The sequence below is a fragment of the Filicampus tigris genome, chromosome 6 (genome assembly GCF_054856515.1).
Source record: "Filicampus tigris isolate MCC_2025a chromosome 6, RoL_Ftig_1.0, whole genome shotgun sequence".
Taxonomy (NCBI): domain Eukaryota; kingdom Metazoa; phylum Chordata; class Actinopteri; order Syngnathiformes; family Syngnathidae; genus Filicampus; species Filicampus tigris.
This window is the reverse complement of record NC_141222.1, coordinates 15,334,277-15,361,908: the sequence shown is the minus strand read 5'-3', so window position 1 is coordinate 15,361,908 and position 27,632 is coordinate 15,334,277. Positions and strand designations below refer to the sequence as shown.

Below are 27,632 nucleotides of genomic sequence, written 5' to 3'. Positions count from 1 at the left end.
CATAGGAATGCTTATTTATGTACAAGCGTATGCTGAAACACTTTCGGGTGGGCGGTGTCATCCATTAATACTTCTGTGTTGTTAGTACAGCTCCATTGATACTAGCACAAGAGTGACGTATATTACATTACAACAATAAATTCATTCATAGAAATTGAAATAAAACGATCATAGTGGAGTTTTTTTTAAATAAAACAACATACCCACGCCCCTCTCTTTTAACCAAACGCCCAGGTGATTACAACAAGCGCTTCCACGGTAGTTACTACTAGCAAACGTTAGCTAGATGTTTGCTTCATTGCTAGCAAGTAAGTTTTGTAAGCATCCCAATGAATTAAATAGGATTAGGTTGGTTTAGCAGAAAATTAAGAAACTGACGAAATGAACAGTCGACTGCAGGAAATACGCGAGCGACAAAAACTTAGGCGGCAGCTTTTAGCTCAACAGGCAAGTATCTTCAGCGTCGGCACCATTGTTGTTAGAACAGTGGCTAATCCAATACTGTAATATAATACTGTACTGCCATTGTGAACTACTAAAATCATTTGCAGTGTTCTTATTGTACATACTACGTGGGAAGATTGGAATATATTCCTCCCAATTACGCGTGATTGTAACGCATGCTGTGCATATAGCACAGTAACATGAACATTACAAATATCTTCACTTTGAATTGGTTACGTTTGACGTATGTACACAGTATTGTCATGATAAGAGTCATGTAAACTGCTCAGCACTACTCACTTTTACTTTGTCTACAGTTGGGAGCTGAGAGTGCAGATAGCATTGGGGCTGTGCTAAACAGTAAAGAGGAACTAAAAGAGATAGAAGAGACGAGAGAAACATGCAGGTAAGAAGTTGCAAATGGATGCGGCATGTCTGGAAATTCCCTTAGGATTAATCACAATTAGCATCTAGCTATCTTGATCTCATGTCAATTTGGTCATAAAAACTACTGGACAACAAAACGTTTATCACGTTAAATGCTGGCTATGAAAGTCAGGCAAAGTGTGTAGGAATGTATGCCATAATCACATTTTATTTTTCCACCAACACGTTTTTGGATACCATTCTCAGGATTTTTCCAGACGCAGATGGAGGCAGAGGTTGTACCTTTCTGATTACTTGCGCACAATAGTTGTTTGCTGCACTCCCACTTTTTCTGTATTGACACCTACACTTCCTACACTTGGATTTGCTTGTTTTGATTTTCTGATCCAAATATATTCTTTTCTTGAACCCTATGCAGTGTTATACTACATTCGACAGGCAGTGGTGGAAAATGCAAGGCCCTAAATTAGGCGCAGGCATCTGTATCCAAATTCTATGCAGGATAAAGCATGGTTCTGCCGTTTTGCATCCAGGTTTTTATTAACAATGTTGCTGTTGTGAGTTGCAGGGCGTCATTGGATGATTCGGCCCCTACCACCAAGAGGAAGACTCTGGCAGAGGGTGATGACACTGAGGAAGATGTGGAGGAACAAAAAGTGAGTGTTGGTGCGGCACCAACATAGCCTTTAAAGTATGCCATAATTACCATTGCAAGTAATAATTGTTGTATTCAACTGATATACACTATTAAAACAAGCAGATAAAAATAGACTCAAAAGACATGGAGATGCTTGCACCAGATTTAACAGAAAGATAATTTCCATCTTAGCCCATCTTTATCTTTAGATTCCCCTCATCACTACTGACGGATTTCTTTTTGTCCGCTAAATAATATGCTTGCACAGATTGAGATTCATGCATGGCATGTATCTATCTACTTGTAAACACTATCCATCAACACGACTATATTCTTCTTCGTCTCTTATTTACGTAACATACTCCTTTTACGTGGTCCCCGTAATGTTCGGACAGAGGCATCACAGGACGAGCTAAACATGTTGTTGACGTAAAACACAACCTCCGAAACACTTAATTTCTTAGCACTTCTACCTGATAAATGGCAGGCATATTGAAATGTTACTTGTTAATTGAAGCACTGAATTGTATTTATTTGAGTTGTTTGCTGTTTACTGTTTTCCTTGAAAAATGGTTCTACTACAAGATATTTTCCTTGGTATTTTTTACAACTGGATATTTCTGTTTTATTTTATTTTTATGCATCTTGTTTTCATTTTATTGTATGGTCTGTAAAAAATATTATTTATAAATAAAAGGCGAAAAGATCCCAGATAATTAATTTTGTGTAATTTAAAAGGAAAAATACTATATCGGGATATACTATATTTGTCGGACCGCTTACTTAAAATCCTTTAATCCTCATCTGATTGCTAGTGGGTGTCTGTATGTTTTCGTCATACCGGAACTAAAACTACATCATGCTACTTTGTCTAAGAATCATGGGAAATGGAGTCCTACTAGTTTAATGCAAGCCATTTCTGGTGGCGCGTTTCCAATGTTACAAAAATGGGACAATATCATTGCGGTCTGCAGGACTGAGAGGTAAACATGAAGTTTAACCTTCATGCTCGCTGTGTAATTCTCAACCACAACAGATCGCTAGTAGGCCTCTGTTTTCGTCATACCAGAACTAATACTACTTCCTGCTTTCGTGTCTAAGAGTCATGAGTAATGTAGTCCGACTAGCCAAATGCTGCAGTCGTCATTCACCGGTTATACCGAATGCAAGCTGAACTTTTCCGGTAGCATATTTCCAATGTTACAATGTGGGACTGGACTGGCTTCCAATAGCCGCCGGGAACAAGCAAAAAAGTTTGGATAATGGTGAATGCATTGACTTGTTTACGCTGTTGAACTGTCCAAGCGTTAGCAATGTATAAGCACAATCAGTGGTCACAAGATTGACATGCGATGTTCAAACTTTTTTTTTCATCTGTTGGAGGATCCCCTCGTCCGCTTGAAGCAACCCCAGTGTAGTTGCACAAACAAAAGCAAGCGAGACACGCAGTGTTACCCAATTTTTTTGGTATGGTCAAGGAACAAATTAAGCTAATATCTCAAGGCATCAATGTATATGCATATTTTTATCTATATACTAAGGGTACTCATTCATTTAATTAATCTGTAAGGCGATTGGCAATCAGTTGTAGGCAGTTCAGGGCTTTTTCTATTACTTGTTGACATGGCAGCAATGTTTCCCCTGCTGTCGTTGTCTTTTCATCATAATTTTCCATGAACTGTTGCTCTGGGTTGCATTGTTGTTCTGAAAGGGAGGATTATGTATATCACCAAATACTTCTATGCTGTGCGTCAGGATGAGGTGGAGGTGCTGCCGCCTGAGGAAAGCAACCCATACGAGGAAGTCTACAAGGACTCAAGTACTTTCCTTAAGGTTGGAACGTAACTTTCTTGTGCATAAACTACATCAGTTGTAGTTCATGTCTTTAGCTACAACCACCTTAAGCATTGTTCAACCAATATCTCTCTGACAGTGTTGCAAAAGTAGAATATCTGCCACAGATCTTGTTAGACAGCATCAAGTGTACATTATGGTCTGTTTTTGCTCCATTCATTTACTTTCAGGGTACGCAGAGTTTGAACCCTCACAATGATTACTGTCAGCATTTTGTCGACACAGGCCACAGGCCACAGAACTTCATTCGAGATGTCGGTGAGTGTATTTTGCTGAAGTGAGTGATTTTCAATACGCATGCGTCAAATCTGTCTTTTTTTGCATGGTGATCAGGCTTGGCTGATCGATTTGAGGAGTACCCCAAACTGCGAGAGCTGATCCGACTGAAGGACGAACTCATCTCCACTACCAACACCCCTCCCATGTACGCTAAGGAACCATGTTCAACTGCATTTTCACTAGGGCTGAAACGAATCCTCGAGTAATTTGGGTACCTCCATTCAACAAAAATATTTTCTGCCTAATTTATATTTGGACTATATCTGATTCCAATCTGAAGATGTCGGATTCCATGCCTTATATACTCTGCCTTGGCGTATATTGAGATTGTGCGACTTGTGTGTAAAAATAACCCTCGTACCACAAATGGAAAACAGGAGTCTAGTACAGTAAGTGTCAGTACAATGTGAACATTACTTTTAGTTATTAACATGGGACGATCCATTTTTATAGAAAATGTTACACGTCTGATAGGAGTCTTCAAATGGTAACAGCTTTTTAAAAAAATATATATTTTAGATTCTCTATTAAATTGACAGTTACGAATGTTTAAATGTTGCTTCAAACTTTATCTCGAGAGTTAATAAAGACTTAAAGATGGCGATTGACTTTATATAATAATTTGTTTGAAATGACAAATTAGTCAAGCAGCGTCACTGAAAGTGTGTTTGAGTGCATTGCGAACCTTAACGTAGAAGTGTTCCTGCCGTGTGTGTCGTCATCAGGTACCTGCAGGCCGACCTGGAGCACTTTGATCTGCAGGATTTAAAAAGCGAATTTGATGTCATCCTGCTTGAGCCTCCTTTAGAGGAATATTACAGAGAATCGGGCATCAGTCACACAGAGCGCTTCTGGACCTGGGATGATGTAAGTTTGCATGCCAGCTTTATCTTGGGAAGAATTGTTGAGAATGATGTGAACAGCTGAACTGGAATAGTAGTACAGTACTGTGCAAATTAGCCCTCTTTATCCAGCAGAGGGCACCATGCGCTCATCTCAACATTCACCTGGCTAAACTGTCCAGTACTGTCCACTTATCCAACCTGCACATGTTTATTTGACGTAAATTTATATTTGGACTGGGTGCAAATCTTAGCTTTTGGCCTTTGCTTGTCCTCCTGGTGCTTTTGAGGAATTTCCCCAGGTACTGTGGCTTACTCCCACATGCCCTTAACAGGCATGTTAGGTTCATTAAAGACACATTTTTTTCATGGATGTGAATGTGAGTCTTAGTGATTGTCTTTGTGTCCTGCAATTTGCCTGGCGACCGGTCCATAGTCGACCCGCATCTCACCAGAAATCACCTAACATCGGCTCCAACTCAACCGCATTCCTAATTCGGAAAAGTGCTATAGAACATGGATGGAAGGAAGGTTTATTCATATTAGGGATGTCACAATATCCAAATGTCACGGTACGATATCACAATATGAACCTCATGGTACGGTAATTATCACAATATTGTGGGGAGGTTGGCGATGTATAAAAAGTTCACGATATTGTGAAAAAAAAGAGCTTGTATAAAAAAACATCACAATATTCTGTTTTTGTACATAATAACAGCATTCACAAAGAAATAGGCATGGACAGTCATCATTACGCTATTTGGCGATTAGCATGGGCCACATAGGTGGTATCAAATTAAACTGCACTAATTAACTAACCACCAGAGGGTGCTGGAACTGCACAAATGGAAAACAACTTGGGCTTTTAAACAGATTTGCTGCTATTAATATCGTGACATGATGACAACGATATATTGTGGCAATTTTAATATCGCGGTATAGCAATATATTGTGACATCACTAATTCAAATGTTTCCTCTATGTGGTTTGTAGATCATGAAACTAGAGATTGAAGAGATCTCTGCCCTTCGGTCCTTCGTCTTCCTCTGGTGTGGCTCGGGTGAAGGCCTGGACTTGGGAAGAATGGTAACGCCACCCGTCACTCCGTTGTATTCGCTGGTGTCATGAATTCATGGCGTCCACGTGCCTCGAGGAATGATTTCTATTCATTTTTTTAAATTTTATTTTTATACTTTGAGTCCGACAAGATGACAACATTGTTTGTGTGAGTCAAATACACGAAATAGGTTTTGTGGTGTGATTACTTGGCTGCTCTTCGGGTACTTCCAGAGCGCCACTGCTCATTATGTACTTGGTAATCCTCACATGGAGAGACACTGTGTTCCCTGTTTGGCCAGCTGAGTGACAGTCTGACCTTTTCATCCTCCCCAATACATTCTGATTCATACCTAAACTTGTCAATATTTCCATTTCAGTTTATGCATGGATTTTTTAAAAATTAAAAGGCATTAAATCCATAGATCTAAAAACAAGGCCTTAATTAACATTCAAATATCTTGAATCAATCTTTTAAAAGCCAAAAATTTTAACATATATTTAGGATTTTATCGTTGTAAATAGTCTCAAATGTCAAAATAAATTAACATTCTTCAAGGTTGGACGTTAACAGTGGCCAGGGGCCAGTGTGCAACTGTCAGGCCACCACCTGAAGTTCACTGAAGCTGACCTGACCGGGCGAGTACTAATTTCATAACTATGATGTAGTCAACACTTTCTTCCTTTTTTTTGGAATATTTAATATTTTGAGTTTTATCCACTTAATTGATCAATCATCAGTGATCTTTCTACCGTGCTGCACACATTTGTTTGTGCGCATCAGGTTCAATTCTTCCATTAGTAATGGCTTGAACAAGATGTAAAGCCCAGAAAATGTCAAATGTTAAATATTCAGATAGATTCTACAGGGGAAAAAACTAACATGCAAAAAAAAGTAACTACACAGAAGTCATATTTTCTTAAAGGCTACAATATAAAAATGCTAAATATGAAATAAGTTTTGAAACTCGGTGTATTATATCAGGAATATACATGGCCATTGCCAGTTCTGGCAGAGCCACCACAAGATGGCTGATGGTGGTCCAGAAGTGGCCACGGGACAAGCATTCAGATGATTTTGTATTGACCCTTCACACAATGTTTGCAGTGTTTAAGGAAATGGGGCTTCAGGCGCTGCGAAGACATCTGCTGGATCAAGACCAACAAGAATAACCCAGGCAAGACAAAGGCACTGGACCCAAAAGCAGTATTTCAGAGGACCAAGGTACAGCACATTAATTTGACAGTATACATTTTAATCCCAAAGCTGACACATTACACCCAAGTACAAAGACAATTTATTATTATTATTTTGCATTTAAATCTCACTTAACTGTTTGATATCATCATGACAATTTATTAACTCAAAGACAGACATGTTAATGCAAAATGCTGTTTCAAAATGATGATTTGATTCATGAAGTGAAAAAATGATTCATCCGGCCTCAGGTCACGACCTCAAGCATGCGCGGGTAATGCAGCTCGTCAACGACTCAAAACATACCAAGTCCACCTCTGAAAGGCTTAAAAATGGTTTTGGAGTGGCCAAATAAAAAGTCTGGACTTAAATCCAATTGAGATGCTGTGGTATGACCCGAAATAGGCAGTCCATGCTTGAAAACCCTCCAATATGATGGAGGTAAAAGAATTCAGTGAATGAAGTGTGCCAAAATTCCTCCACAGTGATGCAAAATCCTAATCACTGGTTACTGCAAATGTGTTATCGCTGCCAACAAGCACCGGTAATTACCGTACACTGGCAATTATTATTTTTTTGCATAGGGCAAGGTAGGTTTGTCAACCCTACCCCCCCCCCCCCTTAACTACTACTACTCTAGATAAAGTGCCACTTTAAAAGTAGACCAAAATGTGAAACATGGCTTCTTTCTAGGAACACTGCCTGATGGGAATCAAAGGCACAGTGCGGAGAAGCACAGACGGTGACTTCATTCATGCCAACGTGGACATCGACTTGATCATCACGGAGGAGCCCGAGATGGGAAACGTCGAGAAGCCCGTCGAGATCTTTCACATCATTGAGCATTTCTGTTTGGGCCGCAGGAGATTGCACCTTTTTGGAAGAGACTCGACCATCAGACCTGGTGTGACAAACGTTTGTTTTGCACGTCGCTATCTTTTCTCTTCCTGTCCTGCTAGGTTGGTAAACAGCTGTAACTGGCTGATGTCTCCCCCTACAGGCTGGCTGACAGTGGGTCCCACTCTCACCAACAGTAACTTCAACCCAGAGAGCTACGCCTCACATTTTGCTTTGCCCGAATCCCACCTCTCCGGCTGCACCGAGGAAATAGAGCGACTGCGGCCCAAATCTCCGCCTTCCAAGATGAAGTCCGACCGTGGCGGCGGAGCGCCCAGAGGGGGGCGCAGTGGTCCGAACGCAGGGAGAGGTGGAGAGAGAGGTCGGGAAAGAAACCGACCAAACTTCCGCGGAGACAGGGGTGGCTTCCGGGGCAGGGGAGGCCCACACAGGGGCTTTCCCCCACGCTAGCGCAATAATGCTGACCTGACTGGCGCTAGTTCCAGCCTTCCTTTGACTTGACCGTTCACAAGTTGCTGCTGATAAGACCCCTATGGTTTCCACCGACTGGGCACATTTGGAACCCCACCACAATCTAATGTGCTCTCATACGCAAGCTGCATGTCTGCCTTCTTTACTGTCCACTCCACTCAAGTGTTTAGCCCCCAGCAATGTTGTTTCACTGAAATTTCAACCTGAGACATAGTCTGAATACACTGTTAATCCACCACATTTGTGTGAACTGTTCATTTATCTCAACGTAGGAACCTAATGGCATAATTACCCATGTCATTTTTAATGTTTAGGTAGGAAAAAGAAACAACATAATTTTGACAAATCGACATTCAATATTTGCGGATTACCTTTACCTGGATGACTGAGAATCTACACAGCCTTAATTTTTTGCAAGTTCATTATTTATTTTTTTATTTTTTTGGGACAATTGTGACAGTAAATTTGAAATGATTTGGGTAGTTATGCTATTTGGCTTACAAATAGATATTTGAACTATTTTAATATTACTTTTTTTTTCAGTCCATCTCACAAAGACGCATTGTACTGGCAAGATGGTGTTCCAATCCTAAAAAAACGTTTTAAATCTAAAAGCGAAATCATCATGGGAAACAGCACAAAGGACCTGACAGGATCATTGGTTTTTAGTGTTGTGTATATTTTTTTCTCATTTAGATGGAATGGATCATGTCCAAATAAAACTTTTTTACAATTTGATATTTTTTATTCTTTGGTCATTTGATAAAACAGATAATGTCTCTGAGGCAGTATGCAAGTGTTAAATGCTTAGACTACTGAAACCATTGACACTCATGGGGAATGTTTTACACGACCAAATTTCCACTTCACAAAGCTCTTTGGTTTGTGTCCACAAAATTGACAGTATGGTGTGATGTTAAATACTTTAATAATATAATACAATTGTTTTCAACATAAAAATACTGGAGATGTGAATCTCATATGCTCCACCTGATAAGATCCGTGACACAGAATAATATTGTTACAGTTGAGGTAAGGCCTGTTCACATCAGGCCTCCTTTAAAATATCAATTCTCAAGTCAGCAAAATTAAACTTTCTCTGAAATCTCAGAATTTAATCATTATTGCCGTCATAATGACAGACTTTGTTTAAACCAAAAATTCAACAATTAAAGTAGAAAAATTCAAAAGCATACAGTTTTGGCTACTGTCCTCTGGGTGTTGCCCCAAAGACCACAAAAGATTTTGTTGAGGGTCATGGCTTCATGCTAGAGTAGTGCAATTCAACAACAAGGGAATGAACAATCAATTTGAACAAAAACCCACTTAATGTGATTTTTTTTCCCCAAATTGTAAGGGCTCTTGTCAGTGATGTGCATGACAATGTCATTTTAAAATGACCCAAGTGTCTGGTATTATATCTGCACGTCTGATGTTTCTTATAAACCAATCTGTGTCAATAAAAATCAATAAAGAATTGTTGAATGGTGTGGTGTGCTGTTTATATATTAAACTGGCCTGAAAATTAAGGGATGAGTCACCAGATTGCCAATGCACTGGAGGCATGCAATAGAATGCGCCGAAATGCCTGTCGAGGCAAGGTGTGGTATACGGTAACCACATTTACAAATACACTGAACTACACTTGCCCCAACACGAAAATGAAGATGTGCCTGTTTTGACACCAAGCAAAGTGTGTCACCAAATTGTCAGGTGCGCTGGGGGCACGGCAACCGCCCAAATGCCCAGCATTCCCAAACACGGTTAACTAGACTTTCTCCGGCACAAAAATAAAGATGTGCTCATTTTTACACCAAGCATGTGCATGCCCGTCTACAAAAATAGGGCCCTAAGTGTGCACAAGTGCCCGGAAAACACCCATAAACCACTTCTTAATAGATGTAAAAAAATAAAAAAAATTGAAAATCTACAAAGTACATATACATGCCATGTAATATCAGCAAATAAGTGTCTCTCTCCAGTATCAAAAACATCAGTTTTGTCCTGATTGACCTGAAAGAAATCATGTACGATCACTGACTAAAGTTCTAAAATAGTTAAAAAGAGTCTCAATTGGGTTTTGGTCATTAGGAGGAATGGAAATGTGGATGGATGTCATAAGCCTGAATGTGAAAACTCCTGATGACCCTGCCAAGGGGCGGCATATATAAATGAAAACGTGTTGGACCTAAAATGGAACCTTGAGGTACACCCTAATCCAACCTGTGACTTCCTGACAGGGAGTCTTCACCCATGGTAAGATGGACAAATCAAACCAGTTGAAAGAAATACCTGACTAATTGCAGTAAATGGGGAAAAAGCAATATCAGCATGTTTGTTTGCACTTCATTGACCCTGACTCAAGGGTGTTGGAGTAATCACAATTCTGTATCAAACAGCTTCTACTAATGAAATGTGTAATCACGTTTGACAGAACACTTTATTTGGCCCCTGGATAATAAACACGGCCTGTAATCAACCTCTGCTCTGTCCTTTTTTTGCTGACAATAGAGCAGATGTGCAGAAAGGCTATTGAGTCTTTAAAGCACACTTGTATTACACATATGAATAGCTGGTCTGGAAAAAATACACTCGAAAACTGCTTTTATTAGAGCCTTCATTATCAATCCCCCATGATTAAATAGAGCACATCCCCCACACTTGAGATATTCTTGTCATTGTCTGAAGCTCCAGGCATGAGGCTTGACGGAGGCTTATTTGTTTCGCATTGGGATCCTGAACGAGATGCAGGATCAGGTACAGAAAATGGATGGATGGAAGTCATGTTAGTCTATTCCAAGTCTAAAATTAATTCAGACTTAATAACCACTACACGAAGCTCTGTTTTACTTATTCTGTGCAGGGTCATTGGGAGCTGAGTTTATCCCAGCAGATAAAAGGCAGACTTCACATTAACTTATCCCCAGTCAATCTTTGCACACATATAGACAGACATCCACTCGCATTCACATTCAACCCTTCATTATGGGAACTGAATTTAGGCTGCCTGCATGGACAGGGCTGGATTTGTAATCTGCCATCGAGAAGAGGTACCTTTCGGCATTTCCCCGTCTGCGGTCACCACAGCGAGTCTTGCATGATATGCTTGGTACAGTTTTTACACCAGACGCCCTTCCTGATGCAACATACCCATTGTACCAGTGGCTGGTAATCGGCATATAGTGTAAAGGATCTTGCATACCCACAAATTTAGAGGGGGCACCCCGTTGGTCCATCTTTAATATAGACAGTGTACTGAACCATTCAGGATGACAAATGGTCAAGGCTGAGAAGTAGTGCTGAATGAGCATCAACAGCCTTATTTTGGTAGGCAGGCTCATGTGCGCTTGTCGTAAAAACTGTTAAAAAAGGTTGTCACGCACTCATTCAGATGTAGAGCACAATCAGGGATAGGAGACATTCTCCAAGTGCCCACTTTGCAGCGGCCAACTTAACAGCATCCACAAGTAGAGATCCTCTTGAAGTTCTTTATAAACATACTTTCCGTGTGCTGACCTCCAGCACGAACTCGAGTAAATCGGTTATGATTAGGTAAAATATAAAGGCGCTGAATATAAAGGGAATTAAAGTAGCTGCTTCGAATGGCCGGGAATTTAGTCATCTGTGTCCACTCCCACAACGGCGCAAATACTTTTTAGATCTGCGCCTGTCTATGAAAATTGCAAAAGAAAGGAAACACCCATCTCACATGTGCACAGTTAGACTGCACTTTGCACTAGACTTGCGCTGGGCACAAAAATACGAAGCCAAATGTCCATTTCATGCGACAAAGTATTTTAGATACACGTATTTAGGTTGAAGGCGTGCTGAAAGACTGCATAGTAGTTTGAATTTGTAGCAACCCTCTCCATGCATTGGTTAACGTGTTGATAAAGTAAAAACTTTGCAATTCAAGCATTAATGGAGTATAAAAATATAAGTTGCTTGTTGCTTGAGTTGATAAAGCAACCCTATTTTTAGCCTGATACAAAAACATGTTATACCTTACTGAAGGAGGGAGCACCTTTCAACCTGAAGAATTACACTCGAGCTGCTATATAAAAACATTTCAAAAAATACATATGACAGGTGATGTCACTGAAAAAGAATAAAGAATCATTTGGAGTTACACATCAGACACAAGTGGTGGTTCTAAATTTCACAAATAGACTATAATACCAAATCCATCCAATCAGCAATATAACAAATAGTTGAGTATATTTTCCTTATAAATTTCTCATGCAATATGTTTATCTATTCGAACAAACCTGTATTGGCTGCTTCCTGTGATTATTGTGGCATGTATTCATTAGACCCACCTCTCAAATCCCTTCCATCTCAATCTAGCTGGAAGGACTTGCTTTTGAGAGCGTCATGAGGACAGACCATCTTCTCGCATCCAAGCAAGTGAGTGTCTTTTTTTCCCCCAAATTTTCCACAAGAGCATCTTTTATCTACTAGGAAAAAAAGTCATGTTTGAATGTAATATTATTAGAATTAAATTCAGAAGCCGATAATTTTACTAAGTTACCTGTTTTCCCACTTGTGCTGTATAAATATTGATGTATTTTTATTTTTTGGAAAAAAAAAATACCCATGGGTCTATATTAGCAGTTTGTAACATGTATACAATAAATATTGCACATTGTTACATCCATGGTCAGAACATAAAGTTATTTTTACCTTGAAAATAATAAATACAGAAATCCATAATGTCAAATTTGAAAACTATAGATACATTTAAATGAATTGTAGAAGGGAGGGTGTGAGGACGCAAGAGGTTTACTGAAGTGCCATCTTCTTCTCTGAAGTGGGACATAAGCGTTTTGTCTCATAATCCTTTATGATTGGAAACAAAGGCATGCTGTATTTTGGGGTTGTAAAACAAAGCATGCCGTAGTTGTGTTCTCTCAGGTGTCACTTTACCATCGCTGCATTGTCCCAATGGTCTTCATTAAAGTCAGTTGCAAGTCAACTGAAACATCACATCATTGGCACTGCAATTAAGCAAATCTGTCATGTGCCATCTGCTGTGCAACACACTTGAATGCATGGCTTGCTGTGATGTGAGAGAGGACATTTTCATAATTTTAACTAAATCGTTGTATGGATCCAGAATTCTTGACATCATATTACAGCATCTTTTTCACATCTTTTTCCTTTTCTACGTTGCCACTTTGAAATGTGTTTACTTAATTATCTGATTTTGGGATTGACATTAAATTATTCAAACTTTCTAATGCTGCCGCACCATTCCAGGAATAAGACAAAATAGCCCTGTATTAGAGAAAAATACCATGTTTAAAAATGTAATCACTAAAACAATTATATTAACATAACGCAACTAAGTGTATGATCAGCATGATCTTAAACACAGATTTCATTTTTTCTGTCCCTTTTTTGCACCTTTCTTCCTCCTTTGACTTCTTTCTTCCTCTATCTTCCTTCCTATTTCATTTCCTTCCTTGTCCTCCTTTCTGTCCTCCTTGCCTCCTTTCATGCAATTGCAATGCACTTTCGATATGTCAGCAGCAAGGTGTAACGGTATGCCATCGCCAGATTCATCACGCAGAGAGGTCCTTTTTAGGGAACGTCAGCAGAGCTACGGTTCACAGGAAAACTAAGTTAAGATGGAAGAGTGGTCTTTTCTGAACAATGGTGTTTTGGGTCTTTTGCAGACTGACACAAAAACACAAATAAAACAACAAAAAAAAAAACCATAATTCAAAATAGGTAATAAACAATCACAGCTCACCTGTTTTCAAGGTTTGGTCGTGTGATGTTCCGGTATGATACCGATTACTCCCGCCACCCCCAGTACCATTACCAATACCGAAATTATGTAATATTTATTTATTCATTTGTTTGTTTACTTGTATGAAACACATTCCAATCCAGTAAACGTCCATTTAACCATTTGAATGTGTTTTGTTGATAACAAATTACATACCTTTTTTTTTTTTCAGGAAATAAACCTCCAAAGGCACACCTGAACTTTTGCCTCTATTACATTCAAAACAATGAAATGAGAGAAGTGTGTCCATAAAAATTACACAAATAAATAATTCACATGAATATGAATTCAAGTAATTATGCAAGAATTCAAAAAAAATATCAGCTTTTCAAGATAACTGCCCCAAGACATATTTTGACAAAAATATATATTTTCCTGCCTTAGACATCTCAGTATTTTGGCCACCTCTGCTAAAATCAGCTACATCCTTAGATAAAAAGAACATTCATTTCTAACCCTGAAATTCAAATGTTAATAAATATAATCGAATCAGAGTTTGGTTCTATTTTTCATGTTTTCAGAATCAATACAGCCATGACTTGTTGAAAAATGTACTTGCACTGCCTCATGTTTGACTGGACTCACCCATCCATCAATCCATCTGTCCATCTATCCATTCATTTCCTTCCATTTATCCGGAGTCAAGTATGGGGCAGCAGCTTAAGCTGGGAAGAATTTCATCCGCCCAGCCACTTTGTTACATTTTCTTCGGTGGTGTCATTGACAGTCTGCATGTTTTGACAGGTTGAACAAGAAGATGGACAACGGTAGTTTTGAAGACGCCGCTAACACAACACTTGAGATCGATCAGGGCTCCTGCGCCATGTTGAGGAACCGGGCGTTTCGTTTTATCCTGTACGGCTTCTTTTTTATTGGCATCATCTGCACAGTGGTGGGCAACTTTCTGGTGGTCTTGTCCATTTCCTACTTTAAACAGCTGCAGTCGGCCACAAACACCTTCGTCATGTCGCTAGCTGTGGCCGACTGCCTCGTGGGCCTGGTCGTAATGCCTTACAGTATGATTCGAACAGTGGAAGGCTGCTGGTACTTTGGCTCCCTTTTTTGTCAGCTTCATTCCAGCCTGGATGTCATGCTGTGTACTGCTTCCATATTCCACCTGAGTTGCATTGCCTTCGACCGCTACTATGCCGTCTGCAACCCGCTAGTTTATTCTTTAAAAATGTCTCAAGGTCGAGTCGCTTTCCTCATTGTCATCTGCTGGGCTGTTCCCATGCTTATCTCCTTCGGTCCGATAATGCTAGGCCTCCATATTGCTGGAGTTGACATCCTGCTTCCTGAAGACGTATGTGTTTTCCTAGTCAATCGCATCTACGCTGTCATGGCTTCCTTGATAGCCTTCTACCTGCCCATGGCTATCATGCTGGTCGCCTACTGGAAGATATTCAAAGCAGCCAGACGGCAGGCGAGGCAGATCAGCGCCATGGAAAGCCAGATGGCCGCTGGAGTGGGAAAAGACTCGAGCAAAAAGAAAAAACACCGCAACACCATGAAGAGGGAGAGAAAGGCAGCTAAAACCTTGGGCATCATCATGGGAGTCTTCCTCATCTTCTGGATGCCATTTTTTACTGTCAACATCGTGGACCCCTTCATTGATTACAGGACAGAAGTGGTCATCTGGGACATATTTTTATGGCTGGGATATATTAACTCCTCACTAAATCCCTTCCTGTATGGTTTCTTCAATCGCTCCTTTCGTAAGGCATTCCTCATGTTCATGGGCTGTAGGGTATGCCGACCTGGAATATCCCCTGGGATGGAGCTATCACAAACCAGGAAAGAAGCAAATGACTGTGCAGATAAATAATAAAAATGATATTTGTGGTGTGTTGGCACTTGGGTCTCCCTGCCTTAATACAATCTCGAACAGCAGACTGGCATTTTTTTTTATGAAAAAAAAAGCAAAACCACTTATCAACTACATACTGGCAAAACTATATCTTACTGTCTGACAGCTTTTTCAAAATTCCAATCTACCAATGGTATTGCAAAAACAAACAAACAAAAAACCTGTAATGATAAAATAATGACTTTACTCTTGCTTTAACTTGGCTTTCCTTCTCTATTACAACCAAGGCATAGATAACTTGATTTCAGTGAAGACTGTGAGGTCACCCACTGTCACATGACCAAGGCAGGATAAGTGCAATGTTAGATAGATTAGACTTTCTTCCGCAATCTAGCAGAGAAGGCTCAAAAATCGATGTCTTGATCTTTCTGGCATCCATTAAATGTTCAACTGAGAATATGAAGTATTTTGGTACCAAATATGTTTTTTTCAAGAATATGTTCTATGCAGGCCCACAAGTTGAAACAAGGCTTTCTGATAAATACTGTGTTTGTGGAATAAGCGTTAATCCACTCATTTTTAGCCATGTCAGGGGGCGGCCATTTTGTCACTTCTGTCGACTGAAAATGACATCACAAGTACCCAGGGCTCAGGTAGTCGCCTGTTTTCCAAAGCTGAGCCGTGATTGGTCGTTACCCGAGCCCTTGGTAGTTGTGATGTCATTTTCAGTCAACGGAAATGACAAAATGGCCGCCCCCTCAGATGGCTAAAAATGGATGGATTTCACTGCTTAACTCATGATAAAAACACCAGGCAGAAAGTCCCTCATAACCTTTCACATTGGTTAGTATAACTTTTGGAAATACACATCTAGAAAGGACACATTTGTAAGGTTACCCTGCTGTTGTGCTATAGCTCTGGACGCTGTAGTAATGTAGCCTGCAGTCTCACTCCACTGCAGTGCATGGTCCATCTTGGTGCTCTCAGTCTTAATCAGAAAAAAAAAATGCCTTTCAGAGGTAAACACAGGAGAGCTTTTCCTCAACGTGTTTCATAAGACAATTAGTGTCTCAATATTACAGAAGCTTCCAATGCCATGTGATTTACCCAGTTTCCTACTGTACAATTTGGAAGTGGTGAAATTCTTCTTACCCCAAACCGAGGCAATTACGGTCAAGATAGAAATGTACAGTGGAAAAATGTCATGGATCTATGAACTATGATTTCATTTGCTTTCCTGAATTTGACATTTACTGTTCCAGTTGGCATTATTAAGATTGTGTCTCTTATATTGTGTGCCTTTGGAAAATACTGTAACGAGGCCATCATGTTGAAAATGTCACATTAGTTCGCATTTCCCATCCTTTGTGTGAAACTGGAATCCTGAATTTCTTAATCAGTACATGTGTAACAACCACACATTCCATTGCTCCTTAAGTAGCATAATTCGAATGGGAATGGCAACAGAATTAGCAAGCTACAAGTCGACCTCTTAAGAGAAAGCAAAAAACATGAAATACCTTAACTCTAAATTACATGTCTGTACTATATTTTAACTTAAATAAATATGTTCAATCAAAACTGGAAGAGTTCTTTGTTACTTCACCTGAATCAAATTCTTTCAAAAGAATGTTATTAATGTGAATGAGTACAATTTCACATTTATAATTGCAACAAAGTTGATCAAGTCCAAGATGTGAGAATAATAAATACTGTACATACCTTTTCTAAATTTGCCAGTCTTTTATACCTCAAGGTCGATTTGTGACACGACTGGAAAATGATTAACTCTGGCTATTCTTTTTACACTAAAACGCGTGGGTGTGTGTGTTGCCTTAATTAGAATCAATCAGAATCAGAATGATTCATGATGTCTTTCACATTGTCATTGCTTTGATGTGAAAATTCTCTAAAAAGTAGTGGAGCAGTAGTGTCATCTGCTGGAAGGAGCAGGTCATTTTGTTAATTCCCAAATGACATTTCAACAAAGTCATATACACAGTATGATATACTGAATTGATATCACATTAAATTTGGTATCAGGGAAATAGGAAAAAGATTTGTTTTTAAATGCATTTAATTGGCACAAAAAACGAACACAGCATTGAAAAAAAATTATATGCATGTTCATTTCACAGTAGCACTCTGCACTTGAAGTTACAGTTATAATGGCCAAGTAAATGTGTCGCATAAAACTGATGCAGTGAATCCAACAGTTACAAGACATACTTTGCAGCATTTCATTCCCAGCAACTGCTCTGCCTTACTATGCGTTGTCAAAATAAGCCAAGATCAAGATAATTATAAAAATGTGATATTGAAACATGTGTGAACCAAGCGTAACTAAAACGTGTTCAATCTATTGTGGTCGTGAAGGATGGAAATAACGTTTAAAGTCACATTTGTGCTGGGATCTTGCCGTCATTCTAAAACATTCAAAAATGCCAAAACTGAGCAATCGTCTTGTAAAGCCAGGTTTCTGATACAGCTCTTGTATTGAATGTTATTCTCTATTGTTTATGGTGTTGGTTCTGAATTTGAATGATCAAACGATGTTGGTCCAAAAGGGCTTTTTGAGAATAAAGCATCCTCTTGTGGTCCATTAAATGTCCGTCTCCTTCAGGCTGTAACACTCAGCCAAGTCATAGATGTTATAACTACTTTGTTCACAGATGTTGTAAATCCCCATTGAAACTGCATCAACCACTGCAGGTGTGCCGCCTCTCCCTGTGCCTCCCTTGATTTTATTTGACAGGTTGTTCACTGTTTCTTTGAGCTGAAAGGAGGACTTCTGCAGCGGCGGGAACAGATTCCATCTTTTTAAACTCCCCCCCGGCTTGCTTAACAAAGAGCTGCCGCAGGAGCTATGCGTGGTGTAGCCAGACTCATGCTCTCCTCTTTGTTCCAACGCCATTCCCCTGACAGCCGAGCGCCATTTCTGGTCATAGAAGCGACGCAGAGCCCTTCGCCTGTGGCGACAGCGACACCTGAGGAGGCGGGTGAAAGCCCGCTGGAACTCTTTGCTGGAGCAGGGGTAGATCATGGGGTTGATGCAGCTGTTGAAGTAGCCCAGCCAAAAGACCACCTTGAATACTGTCTCTGACGGCTTCATTGCTGGAAAGAAGGAGCCTAGTAGAAGGGAAAGAAGTATGAGCAGTTGTGAAATATTGAGTGGAACCTCTAGGGCTCTATTTTCGGAGACAGCATATCTGCGCTGGGCCGCAAATGCCAGTGGATGCTGATTTTCATGAGAGCCACTTAAGGCTCATTGTGCGTGTTTGCCAATTTGGCAGACCAAGCTGGCCGGCGCAATATACGATGTGTCTTTGGGGGATACGCCTGGCAGAGTGACAATCTGGTGGCAGTTATGCTGTCTCTGTCAACTTTTTAAATGCAAATGTGGTGAATTTGATTTCATTCATGAGCTGTGTGCTAGATGTCAGATTTATTTAATTCATAATTATGAAAACGGCAGGCATCAAACCCCATGACGCATTGTAGAAATAACACATTATTGGAATTATGGAAATGAAAATAAAACATGTTAAAATGATATAGGCAGGTATTATGATGGTGATTATACCCGGTGGTTATGTTTGCCTGTGTAAACGGGTTTGTCATTACTTTTTTACACAGTACAGTAGCCACAATGTGTGTTAAAATTTCAGAACATGATTGATATGATGCGGCACGGTGGGCGACTGGTTAGCACGTCCGCCTCACAGTTCAGAGGTCGTGGGTTCGATCCCGGCTCCGGCCTCCCTGTGTGGGGTTTGCATGTTCTCCCCGTGCCTGCGTGGGTTATCTCCGGGTACTACGGTTTCCACCCACATTCCAAAAACATGCTTGGTAGGTTAATTGGACACTCTAAATTGCCCCTAGGTGTTATTGTGAGTGTGGATGTTTGTTTGTCTCTGTGTGCCTTGCGATTGGCTGGCTACCGATTCAGGGTGTCCCCCGCCTACTGCCCGAAGACAGCCGGGATAGGCTCCAGCACTCCCTGCGACCCTTGTGAGGATAAGCGGTATAGATAATGTATGGATGGATGGATTTATATGACCAACAGCACAGAATCCAACCATCCATTTTCTGTACCACTTATCCTTATGAGAGTGAGCTGGAGCCTATCCAAGCTGACTTTGGTTAAGAGGTTGCGTATACCTTGCACATAGACAAACATAACAACATACTCACATTCTCATCAAAGGGCAATTTAGAGTCTTCAAAGGATCTAAGAAGCATTTGTAATGTGGGAGGAAGCTGACGTACCTGGGAAAAAAAACACACATGCACACAACATGGAACCTCCACGCAAGACGGCCCTGCTGCCACGCAAAATCCTACTCGAGTTGCTTGAGTAGAAAACGCAAGAGAGGGTGGAAAATATGATGCATAGTTCTGTATGTAAAATAATCTGGATGTGACTTTCATAAATGTATCATGCTGGTTTCTCATGAGTGGTCACACCAGGGACTCCCAGAAACAAACGCACTACTTAAGGCTTCTCAAGAAATCCACCAAAACAGACAACATTGAAGTGGCTTGTTTTTTGTCTCTGTTGAATTGGATCATTGTTTCCCTTTTATCTAAATGTTTAATTCAGTAGTTGATGTTCAATAATGAACCATCTTACTCTTTGAAAATTAAAGACCATGTGTCATTATTTTATTGATGTCATTATTTTATTTAGTATTTATGATCTAATTTCTGTTTACGCAATTATACAATGTTAACTCATAATAAATTCAAGTGAATTAACATTGATTTGAGTAGTAATTTAACATTTTTTTGAACAAGAGTAAAACAAAAACTGGGTTTATTAACTTTTGAGGTTCTTTAGTAGGTTGTTATCTACAACCTCAAAATTAAGCTAGCATGGAACCGTTTGACAAGTGGATAAGACTCTTTTTTTTATGTATGTTTGTGTTTTTTATTGCACAGAAAATATAAAAATTAATAAAATTGAAAGGCTATTTTTCCTGATGTTCTTAACAAAGAAGTGCTGACTAAAAGGCAAATGCTATTGAAATTTTGGATAGGACAAAGCACTCTGTATGCATCATTACAAACAAAAGGCATGATTGACATAAATAATGACATAAATAGTGCACGTCTGCCCCCCTGGCAAAAGGTGGCTAATCGACGTGCAACTAACACCTCCCTTGCATCCATCAATCTGTGAATTAGTACGGATGGGTATCTTTAAGAAATAGGGGCTGTCCACAACAGACAACTCCCATTGGAATTAATTCTTCCAAACTTGCCTGTATACCTGTGTGGACCTGACCTTTAAAACCGGTTAGAAGTTTGGGGTCAACTTACAAAGCATGCTGACTTCCTCAAGAATCCTACAGCTGTTAGGATTGGTGTTGGTAATTACTACAATTTAGAACTTGCCAAACAAACCCAAACACAACATGGCATTTAATCAATACTAAAAGTGTTTGCAGTGACTGCAAACACTATTGGTCTTGATTAAAACATTTTCAAGTTCTCTCTTCAAATTAATCAACATTGTCCATTTAACACAATTAAGGTCACCTACATTTTATCAAGCAGCATCAAAAATACTGTGATGCAATACAGGTTTCTTAACATTAGGATAGCATCAGTGTTGTTGTCATGGGAACCATAGCTCACCTATTTTTTATTTTAATCCAATAAAAAAATATTGAATGCAATGCTTTTGCATTCCATTTACATTGCATATAAAGGCATTGGGGAAATCTCAAGGCCACCACTAAAATAAAATGTCACAATAAGTGGATACACAGCTCTATGCCTGCCATCTAGTGGAAAAGCATTTAATTGTTCTGCCTGTCACAAGAAATTGCTTTCGGACCAATTAAGTGAAATTGGATTATTTCCCGCAGCACCCATGATGAGCTCACAGTGTTTGGGAATCACTGATAGCTTATATAATTACTTATATCGACCAGTCAGGACACCTCTCATGTGGTGTTCTTATGCTACTTTTCACTAATGTTTGCAGAGTTTGCACAAACCTTTCTGCACCTATTTGTTTTTAATTTATCCCCATATAAGTATAGACCATTGATATCATGATATCCAGTTCAAGAGATACATCAAGTTTTGATTGACACTGATATCGGAATTGTGGTTGCTATTGTCAATGATAGTGTAGCAGTGCACTCGCCTGACTTCTGTGAAGGACGGATTCAATTCCCACTCAGTGACGGTACAAATGTGAGTGTGAACGGTCATATGCCACCTGAGATAAACCTGTGACCTGTACTGCCCTTTCGCCTGAAATCAGACCTATGACCCTGAACAGAATAAGCGAGATAGAAAATGGATGCATGCTTGTTGTGTCAATAGTGAGAGAACTGTGAATGTAATTCCTGCAAATATTACATCATCCATAAACAAGAAGCAAGCGTCTTTGAATCACCTCCAATGTGACAATTCACATCATTTCAATAGAAAATGTCCTGTCGACTCCTGAGGAGATAAGCTGTGGCCCAATCAACATCAACGCTCTAGTCGTCACCCCAATAAAAATACAATAATAAAATTAATGTTAAAAAACAGATTAGTATTTTGATACACTTTATAAATATTCATGCTTGATATGCAAAAAAATGTATACTGTCCTGAACTGAACAAAACTGTACTCCTTGTTGGAATATTTGGAGTCCAAGTAATAAGACCGTACGCTCCCCAAAGTGTGTAATTGGGCAAAAATTGTTGTTTTTGTACTATTGGCACTTAACTTTTATAGCCTGGAAACATTCCTGTTCATTTTGTACCCTGGAAAAAAACCCTGTTTGATGAGTATTCATGCAGCCTCTTGTAATGTATGAGTTTGGATTGTACCATGAAGGTCAGAAAAAGAAATTTCAACTTTCCTTTTCTGGCTTTAGTCAATATTTTACAATAAGGGAACAGTCTTCCATTTCTGTCTTTGCAAGTAGAATCTACACTATCCCACCCATCTTTTTTTGATACCAGTTATGAATTGCGGGTCACATTAAGCTTGAGTAAATCCCAGTTGAGGTGGGGTACACCACAGACAGATCACTATTCAATCACAGGTCTGACACATAAAATACTTATGGGGGTGGGGGTGGGGGAATAGTGGGTAAAGAAAATAGGAGGAAGGTGAGTATAGGAGGGGGAGCTAGTCAGTTGGTGTGGCTGCCGCTGCAGTTCTGGAATTTTTTTTTTTTTTTTTACATAAAGTATATTAGTTACTGGTGCTAAGCTACTGTACTACTACTGTATGTCTATTTTATTTTTGTTGTTTGAAATAAATTTTACGATAGGATTTTTGAGTTGCAACAGGTGCCTTGACAACAGCTGTTGCTCCCTTCCCTGCTGTCCTCCCCTTTTACTCAACATGTTTTGCGCCCTACTCCTTGAAAAGTCGCTATCCATCAAGACAGTATATTCAGATGTAAGCTCTTTGAGGTCTGGGCCACAGTCATTCTTTTCCTCCTCAGGCTCTTTATATTTTTGAAATGCCACAAGAAAACCAGGCGTGACTTATGGACTTACATATGACTCACTTCAATTTGGTCAAGAACAAGCATCAATAAGACTCAATACTGGACTAATGAAATGGACCTGCAGGTTAGCGGGTGGAAATATAATGCAGTAGTACCTAAACTTACATGTCCCCAAACCTGCAGTGATGTGTCTCAGTTTTGAGTCATTTTTTTTTTTGCTCTGAAAAAAAAATAGAGCTATGAAGCGACTGTGATGCCCTTACATGAGGGCAAGGAGAGCCACAGTTGCAATGCACTTTCAGCCTTTTTTGAATAGCACCGTCAAACCCACACATACAAAATGAGGAAACTTGCAAAGAGCTGCTGCAGGCCACAACTCACACCCAGACGCTCACACGTACACTAACTGGCTCCAGCTCCCAGCACACTAACGAGGCCACGCCTCTTGAATGTACACCAATTAATTTTGATATCAAGTACTACTTTACTGTCATCTTGTTGCATCTATCAGCAAATATAAACCTTGTTATCAGGATGTCATTGTGACAGGGTTTGGGATCTTTCCCCTGCAAATTCCGGCGCAACGCTCGACGACAGCATGTACGGTAATTTCATTTCATAAAACCAGTTTATTTCTTTCCATTCTCTTTTATTATGTTTTATTCAGTTTTGTACAGAAAAGTGTTTTTTTTATTTATGGCATTTGATATTTGGTAAAGCTTGGTCACTGAAGAAATTAAACGCATAACAAGTGGCAATGTACATTCTGGTGTCATGGGTACAAAATAACTGCAGAGGGTGACAAGACAACACCCATGGTGGTATTTTCATTGACTACTGTATTCCTTTGGGTCAGTGATTCTCACCATGTGCTTCTGGTACACGTGCTCACTCTAGTGGTGCCCCAAAGAATGACTGCCTAAATACAGCTTAGTTGTATTCAACTTTCAATACTGTACATTGGAATCTTAAAGGTTTTTTAGTTTTTAAACATTTAAGTCGGAATTTTTATTTAACTTTTGTGTGCAAAGCATTTTAATACAACCATGTGTATTATTATTATTATTGTAAAATTGTTGCTAGAGGTAATATGATATTATATTATTGTTTAATACAATGACTTAATGAACAGTTCACTTGGAAAATTTGGTTTGAATGTGTATTGTTTGCTAAAACTAGCATTGAAACTATATTAATAGTCAGTAAAAAGCCAATGTTGAAAAATGAAGGACAACTACATATTTACTATGGATTTAAATATGATATTGTGACAAAAACTGTATTGGAAACTGAAATACAGTATATCGTTTTATATTTTATTTTATAAATAAGTAGTAGATATGAATATTCATAAATATTGTTGATGTATCAATAATGAAAGAAAGGTAGGGCGGTCAGAATAAATACTCCTTCATACTCCTTTTCGAATAGCTGTAAATGATCAGGTATTTATAAGCAGGTAATGGCCTACCTGTTTGTGTTGTTAATTTCTATTCTTTAACTGTGTTTTGTTCTGTTTCTTTTGTATTTGCTAATATTTTACTTGTCTTATTTTTTTTTCAATTGTCGTACAGTCAACATATAGTAAATTAAGGCAAACATGTTTTTGTCTTTGATTTGTTTAAAATTTACAGTAATTAATGTTTCAGTTACTCTCAATACTTTTTAGGGTTAAAACCTGTTTTATTTTTAGATGAATACTTACACCTAGTATGCTACTGTTTTTTTTATTAATTTTTTTTCAGACTATTTCTTTTAGGTACTATCTGGGTTTGAAACGTCTGCAAATCACTGCATCTGACAAAGAAACATTATCCACGTTACATTAGGGCGACTTACCGATAGGCAAAAAGAAGAAAAAGGGCAGCCAACACAGAATAAACATGCCCACCACGATGGCGAGGGTTTTGGCCGCTTTTTTCTCCCGAGAGAACTTCATGAGACGCACGGAAAGCGAGCTCCTGAACGGGTGCTGCTTGTTGTTCTTGGAGCTGACCGCGCGCGCATCCTCCAGCACGCTGCGGCAGTGGATCCTTAAGACCACCTCCACGGACTTGTCTCGCTCCCGCTTGACACCTGCCTCCAGGCTTCTGGTAGTCCTGCGGGCCACCACGTAGACCCGAAAGTACATAATGAGGATAACCAGGAGCGGCAGGTAGAAAGAGAAGAGAGAGGAGAAGAGCGCGTATCCGGGCTCCTCGGTGATCCTGCAGATGCTCTCGTCCACGGGCGGCGGTTCTTTCCAACCCAGCAGCGGTCCAACGGAGATGATTGTGGACGAAACCCACACCAGAACCAGGATGACGCCCGCCCTCCTCTCGGTCATGATACTAGGGTACTTGAGGCAGTGTTTGACGCCGATGTAGCGGTCCACGGAGATGATGCACAAGCTGAGGATGGAGGCGGTGCAGCACAGCACGTCCACCGCCGCCCAGATGTTGCAGAACACCCGGCCGAACACCCAGCAGCCCAGAACCTCCAGAGAGGCGGAAAAGGGCAGCACCACGACGCTCAACAGCAGGTCCGCCATAGCCAAGTTGACTATAAAGAAGTTGGTCACCGTCTGCAAGTGGCTGTTGCACAGCACGGATAAGATAACCAAAATGTTGCCCACGATCGCCACCAAAATAAATAAGGCAAGAAAAAGTCCGAGCCACACGGATTGAGAGTCCAATACAAAGTTCGAACACGCCGTAGTGCTGTCGTTTGTAAATAGGTCCAACGCAGAGCCATTGAGAGGTTCCGTGAAATAGATCCCGTGGATGCTGTCGTTCCTTAAGTTTGAATTTGTCATGCTGAAGAAATAGCGCACGTAAATGTAACTTTAAAGTCACTAGGTCATCATCGGCGCCAGTCAAGTCGTACGTAAAACACTCCCAAAAATGGAAAAGCAACATGCAGGGCCGCTTAGGTAACACGCTCGGGAGCTAGGTTGGAGTTCAAGAGGCAACAAAAATAAATATAAGAGCCTCCAATTCTGCGCCATGGGCATCCATGTCTTCTTGGTTGTGCAGCTGCGTGCACTGGTGGCATCATTTGGACCCTCAACTGGCTCCCAGAGTCAGCCAGAGCAGGTCCGAACCTGCTGCTCCACCCACGTCATACGCACGCACGCGCGCGCGTGCGCACACACATACATTATTTCATACCGCTCAAAATCTCCTCACGTCAAGGCTGCCTCAATGACTCATTGAAAATGTAAATTGAAAGCCTTCTGCATCCGTGGATGGTGATATTTGTTTTTGGTTTGTCTGAAACAAGGCCTTTTATAAACACACGTTTGCTTATACGTTGCTTCATGTAGATAAGCATATTATCAATGGGTCTTTTGACCAGTTGTAGAAGCTGCTGCCAGTGAGAGTATAGCTCATTCAATTCAAATTTAAAATTGAGAACATGTCTGCAGGCGAACTGTGCAGTGGATGTGCAGGCTCGTAGAAATCACTGAAGTTTGGGTAGGTCAAGGTGTCAAGCCACAGAGAGCATAAAAATCCCTACAAGCCTTACAGTACAGGGGAATAAATCAAGTGGCAAGTTTGCATTGAATGCACACACACACCAACCGCACCCGTGAGGCAGTTTTCATGCATTCTTCCAGTCTATCTCCATGCAAAATGACCACATTCTTCACAAAATCACTCCAAAATACACCCAAATTTGGCGAAACAATGTAATGTATGCGTATATAATGTAAACATTATACCAAACTCATCCTCATCAATATTTGATTTCAATATAGACTGCCAGTCGAATGTGTTGCTAATGTCACTAGCTATTAATGTTAGTCCACAAGACCACAATCATGCTTCGGTCAAAACTACAAGACTACTCAATCACTGATATTTCATGAACTAAGCAAAGCAAACTACAATACATTGATACAATTTTGTCTTGTATTTTTCCCCCTTGCCTTCCGTGGTAACTTCAAGAAGAGAGCCATTTGTATCTTCAAGGGGGGACCAGATGGTGACTTGATTAAGGATAGTGAAGATGACCATCGCTTGGTTTGTCTCTGTTATTTTTCACACGAAATATCCGGATAGCTCGTATTATGCATTTAAAAAAGGGTTTCTTCATTAAAAAATAAATAGATCACTAGCTTCAATAATTTTGCATAAAAATAATAACAAAAAACATAATATAATATAATCACATAAAAGCCATGTTTTGTTTTAATTAAGTTGCAAAGTGTGTATAGAATTAGATCTACAGTAATGTGGCCATGCTGTTTCCAAAAATGTAAAATAAAGATGTAAAGACTGTGGCAATCTGAAAGAGTTGAGCTGGCCTGTCTTTCTGATAATTGTGCCATAAAAATTGTATTAATTTATTCCCAACAGTTTAATCTCTTCATTTGGTAGCATTTCTCCTGGCTGCACAGTTTCCAGTATGTGTATGTGAATTTTAGATTTTTTGTACATCCCAATTTCTACCTCCATGTTTTTCCCTGTCAATGTAATCTGCCCAGGGCCTTCAGAATCCATAGTCTCCGCCCCTGGTGTGAATGGTTAATTTTCTATATGCCATTGGCTG

At 39.9% G+C, this 27,632-nt stretch overlaps 3 protein-coding genes across 4 annotated transcripts; 2 read left to right on the top strand and 1 right to left on the bottom strand.

Moving 5' to 3' along the window:
* Positions 1 to 221: 221 nt before the first annotated feature.
* Positions 222 to 9,518, top strand: mettl14 (methyltransferase 14, N6-adenosine-methyltransferase non-catalytic subunit). Of its 2 annotated transcripts, XM_086034579.1 has the most exons (11): positions 223 to 447; positions 762 to 850; positions 1,400 to 1,487; positions 3,224 to 3,301; positions 3,493 to 3,580; positions 3,656 to 3,746; positions 4,327 to 4,468; positions 5,440 to 5,532; positions 6,611 to 6,727; positions 7,394 to 7,604; positions 7,701 to 9,518. In XM_086034579.1, the coding sequence occupies exons 1-11, from the start codon at positions 382 to 384 to the stop codon at positions 8,006 to 8,008; spliced, it is 1,371 nt and encodes a 456-aa protein (XP_085890705.1). In that variant the 5' UTR covers positions 223 to 381; the 3' UTR covers positions 8,009 to 9,518. The 2 variants fall into 2 exon arrangements, with proteins under 2 accessions (XP_085890706.1, XP_085890705.1); XM_086034580.1 differs by lacking the exon at positions 5,440 to 5,532 and having other exon boundaries at positions 222 to 447.
* A 2,895-nt stretch (positions 9,519 to 12,413) lies between these two features.
* LOC147145966 (5-hydroxytryptamine receptor 4) lies at positions 12,414 to 15,648 on the top strand. Its single transcript, XM_086033957.1, has 2 exons — positions 12,414 to 12,436; positions 14,568 to 15,648. The coding sequence occupies exon 2, from the start codon at positions 14,581 to 14,583 to the stop codon at positions 15,646 to 15,648; it is 1,068 nt and encodes a 355-aa protein (XP_085890083.1). The 5' UTR covers positions 12,414 to 12,436; positions 14,568 to 14,580.
* Positions 15,649 to 17,761: 2,113 nt separating this feature from the next.
* Positions 17,762 to 26,185, bottom strand: adra1d (adrenoceptor alpha 1D). The gene is made up of 2 exons (XM_086033535.1): positions 24,939 to 26,185; positions 17,762 to 18,759 (listed from the first exon to the last, which is right to left on the bottom strand). Exons 1-2 carry the CDS (start codon positions 25,891 to 25,893, stop codon positions 18,233 to 18,235), a joined length of 1,482 nt encoding a protein of 493 aa, XP_085889661.1. The 5' UTR covers positions 25,894 to 26,185; the 3' UTR covers positions 17,762 to 18,232.
* Between the last annotated feature and the right edge of the window lie 1,447 nt (positions 26,186 to 27,632).

Bases quoted from the DNA above. Each gene is read 5' to 3' on its own strand.
- mettl14 (XM_086034579.1), top strand. From the start codon at position 382: ATGAACAGTCGACTGCAGGAAATACGCGAGCGACAAAAACTTAGGCGG. The intron at 3,302-3,492 runs GTTGGAACGTAA...ATTTACTTTCAG, and splicing joins ACTCAAGTACTTTCCTTAAG to GGTACGCAGAGTTTGAACCC. The intron at 3,747-4,326 runs GTACGCTAAGGA...TGTCGTCATCAG, and splicing joins ACTACCAACACCCCTCCCAT to GTACCTGCAGGCCGACCTGG.
- LOC147145966 (XM_086033957.1), top strand. From the start codon at position 14,581: ATGGACAACGGTAGTTTTGAAGACGCCGCTAACACAACACTTGAGATC.
- adra1d (XM_086033535.1), bottom strand. From the start codon at position 25,893: ATGACAAATTCAAACTTAAGGAACGACAGCATCCACGGGATCTATTTC. The intron at 18,760-24,938 runs GTAAGTCGCCCT...CCCTTCTACTAG, and splicing joins TTTCTTCTTTTTGCCTATCG to GCTCCTTCTTTCCAGCAATG.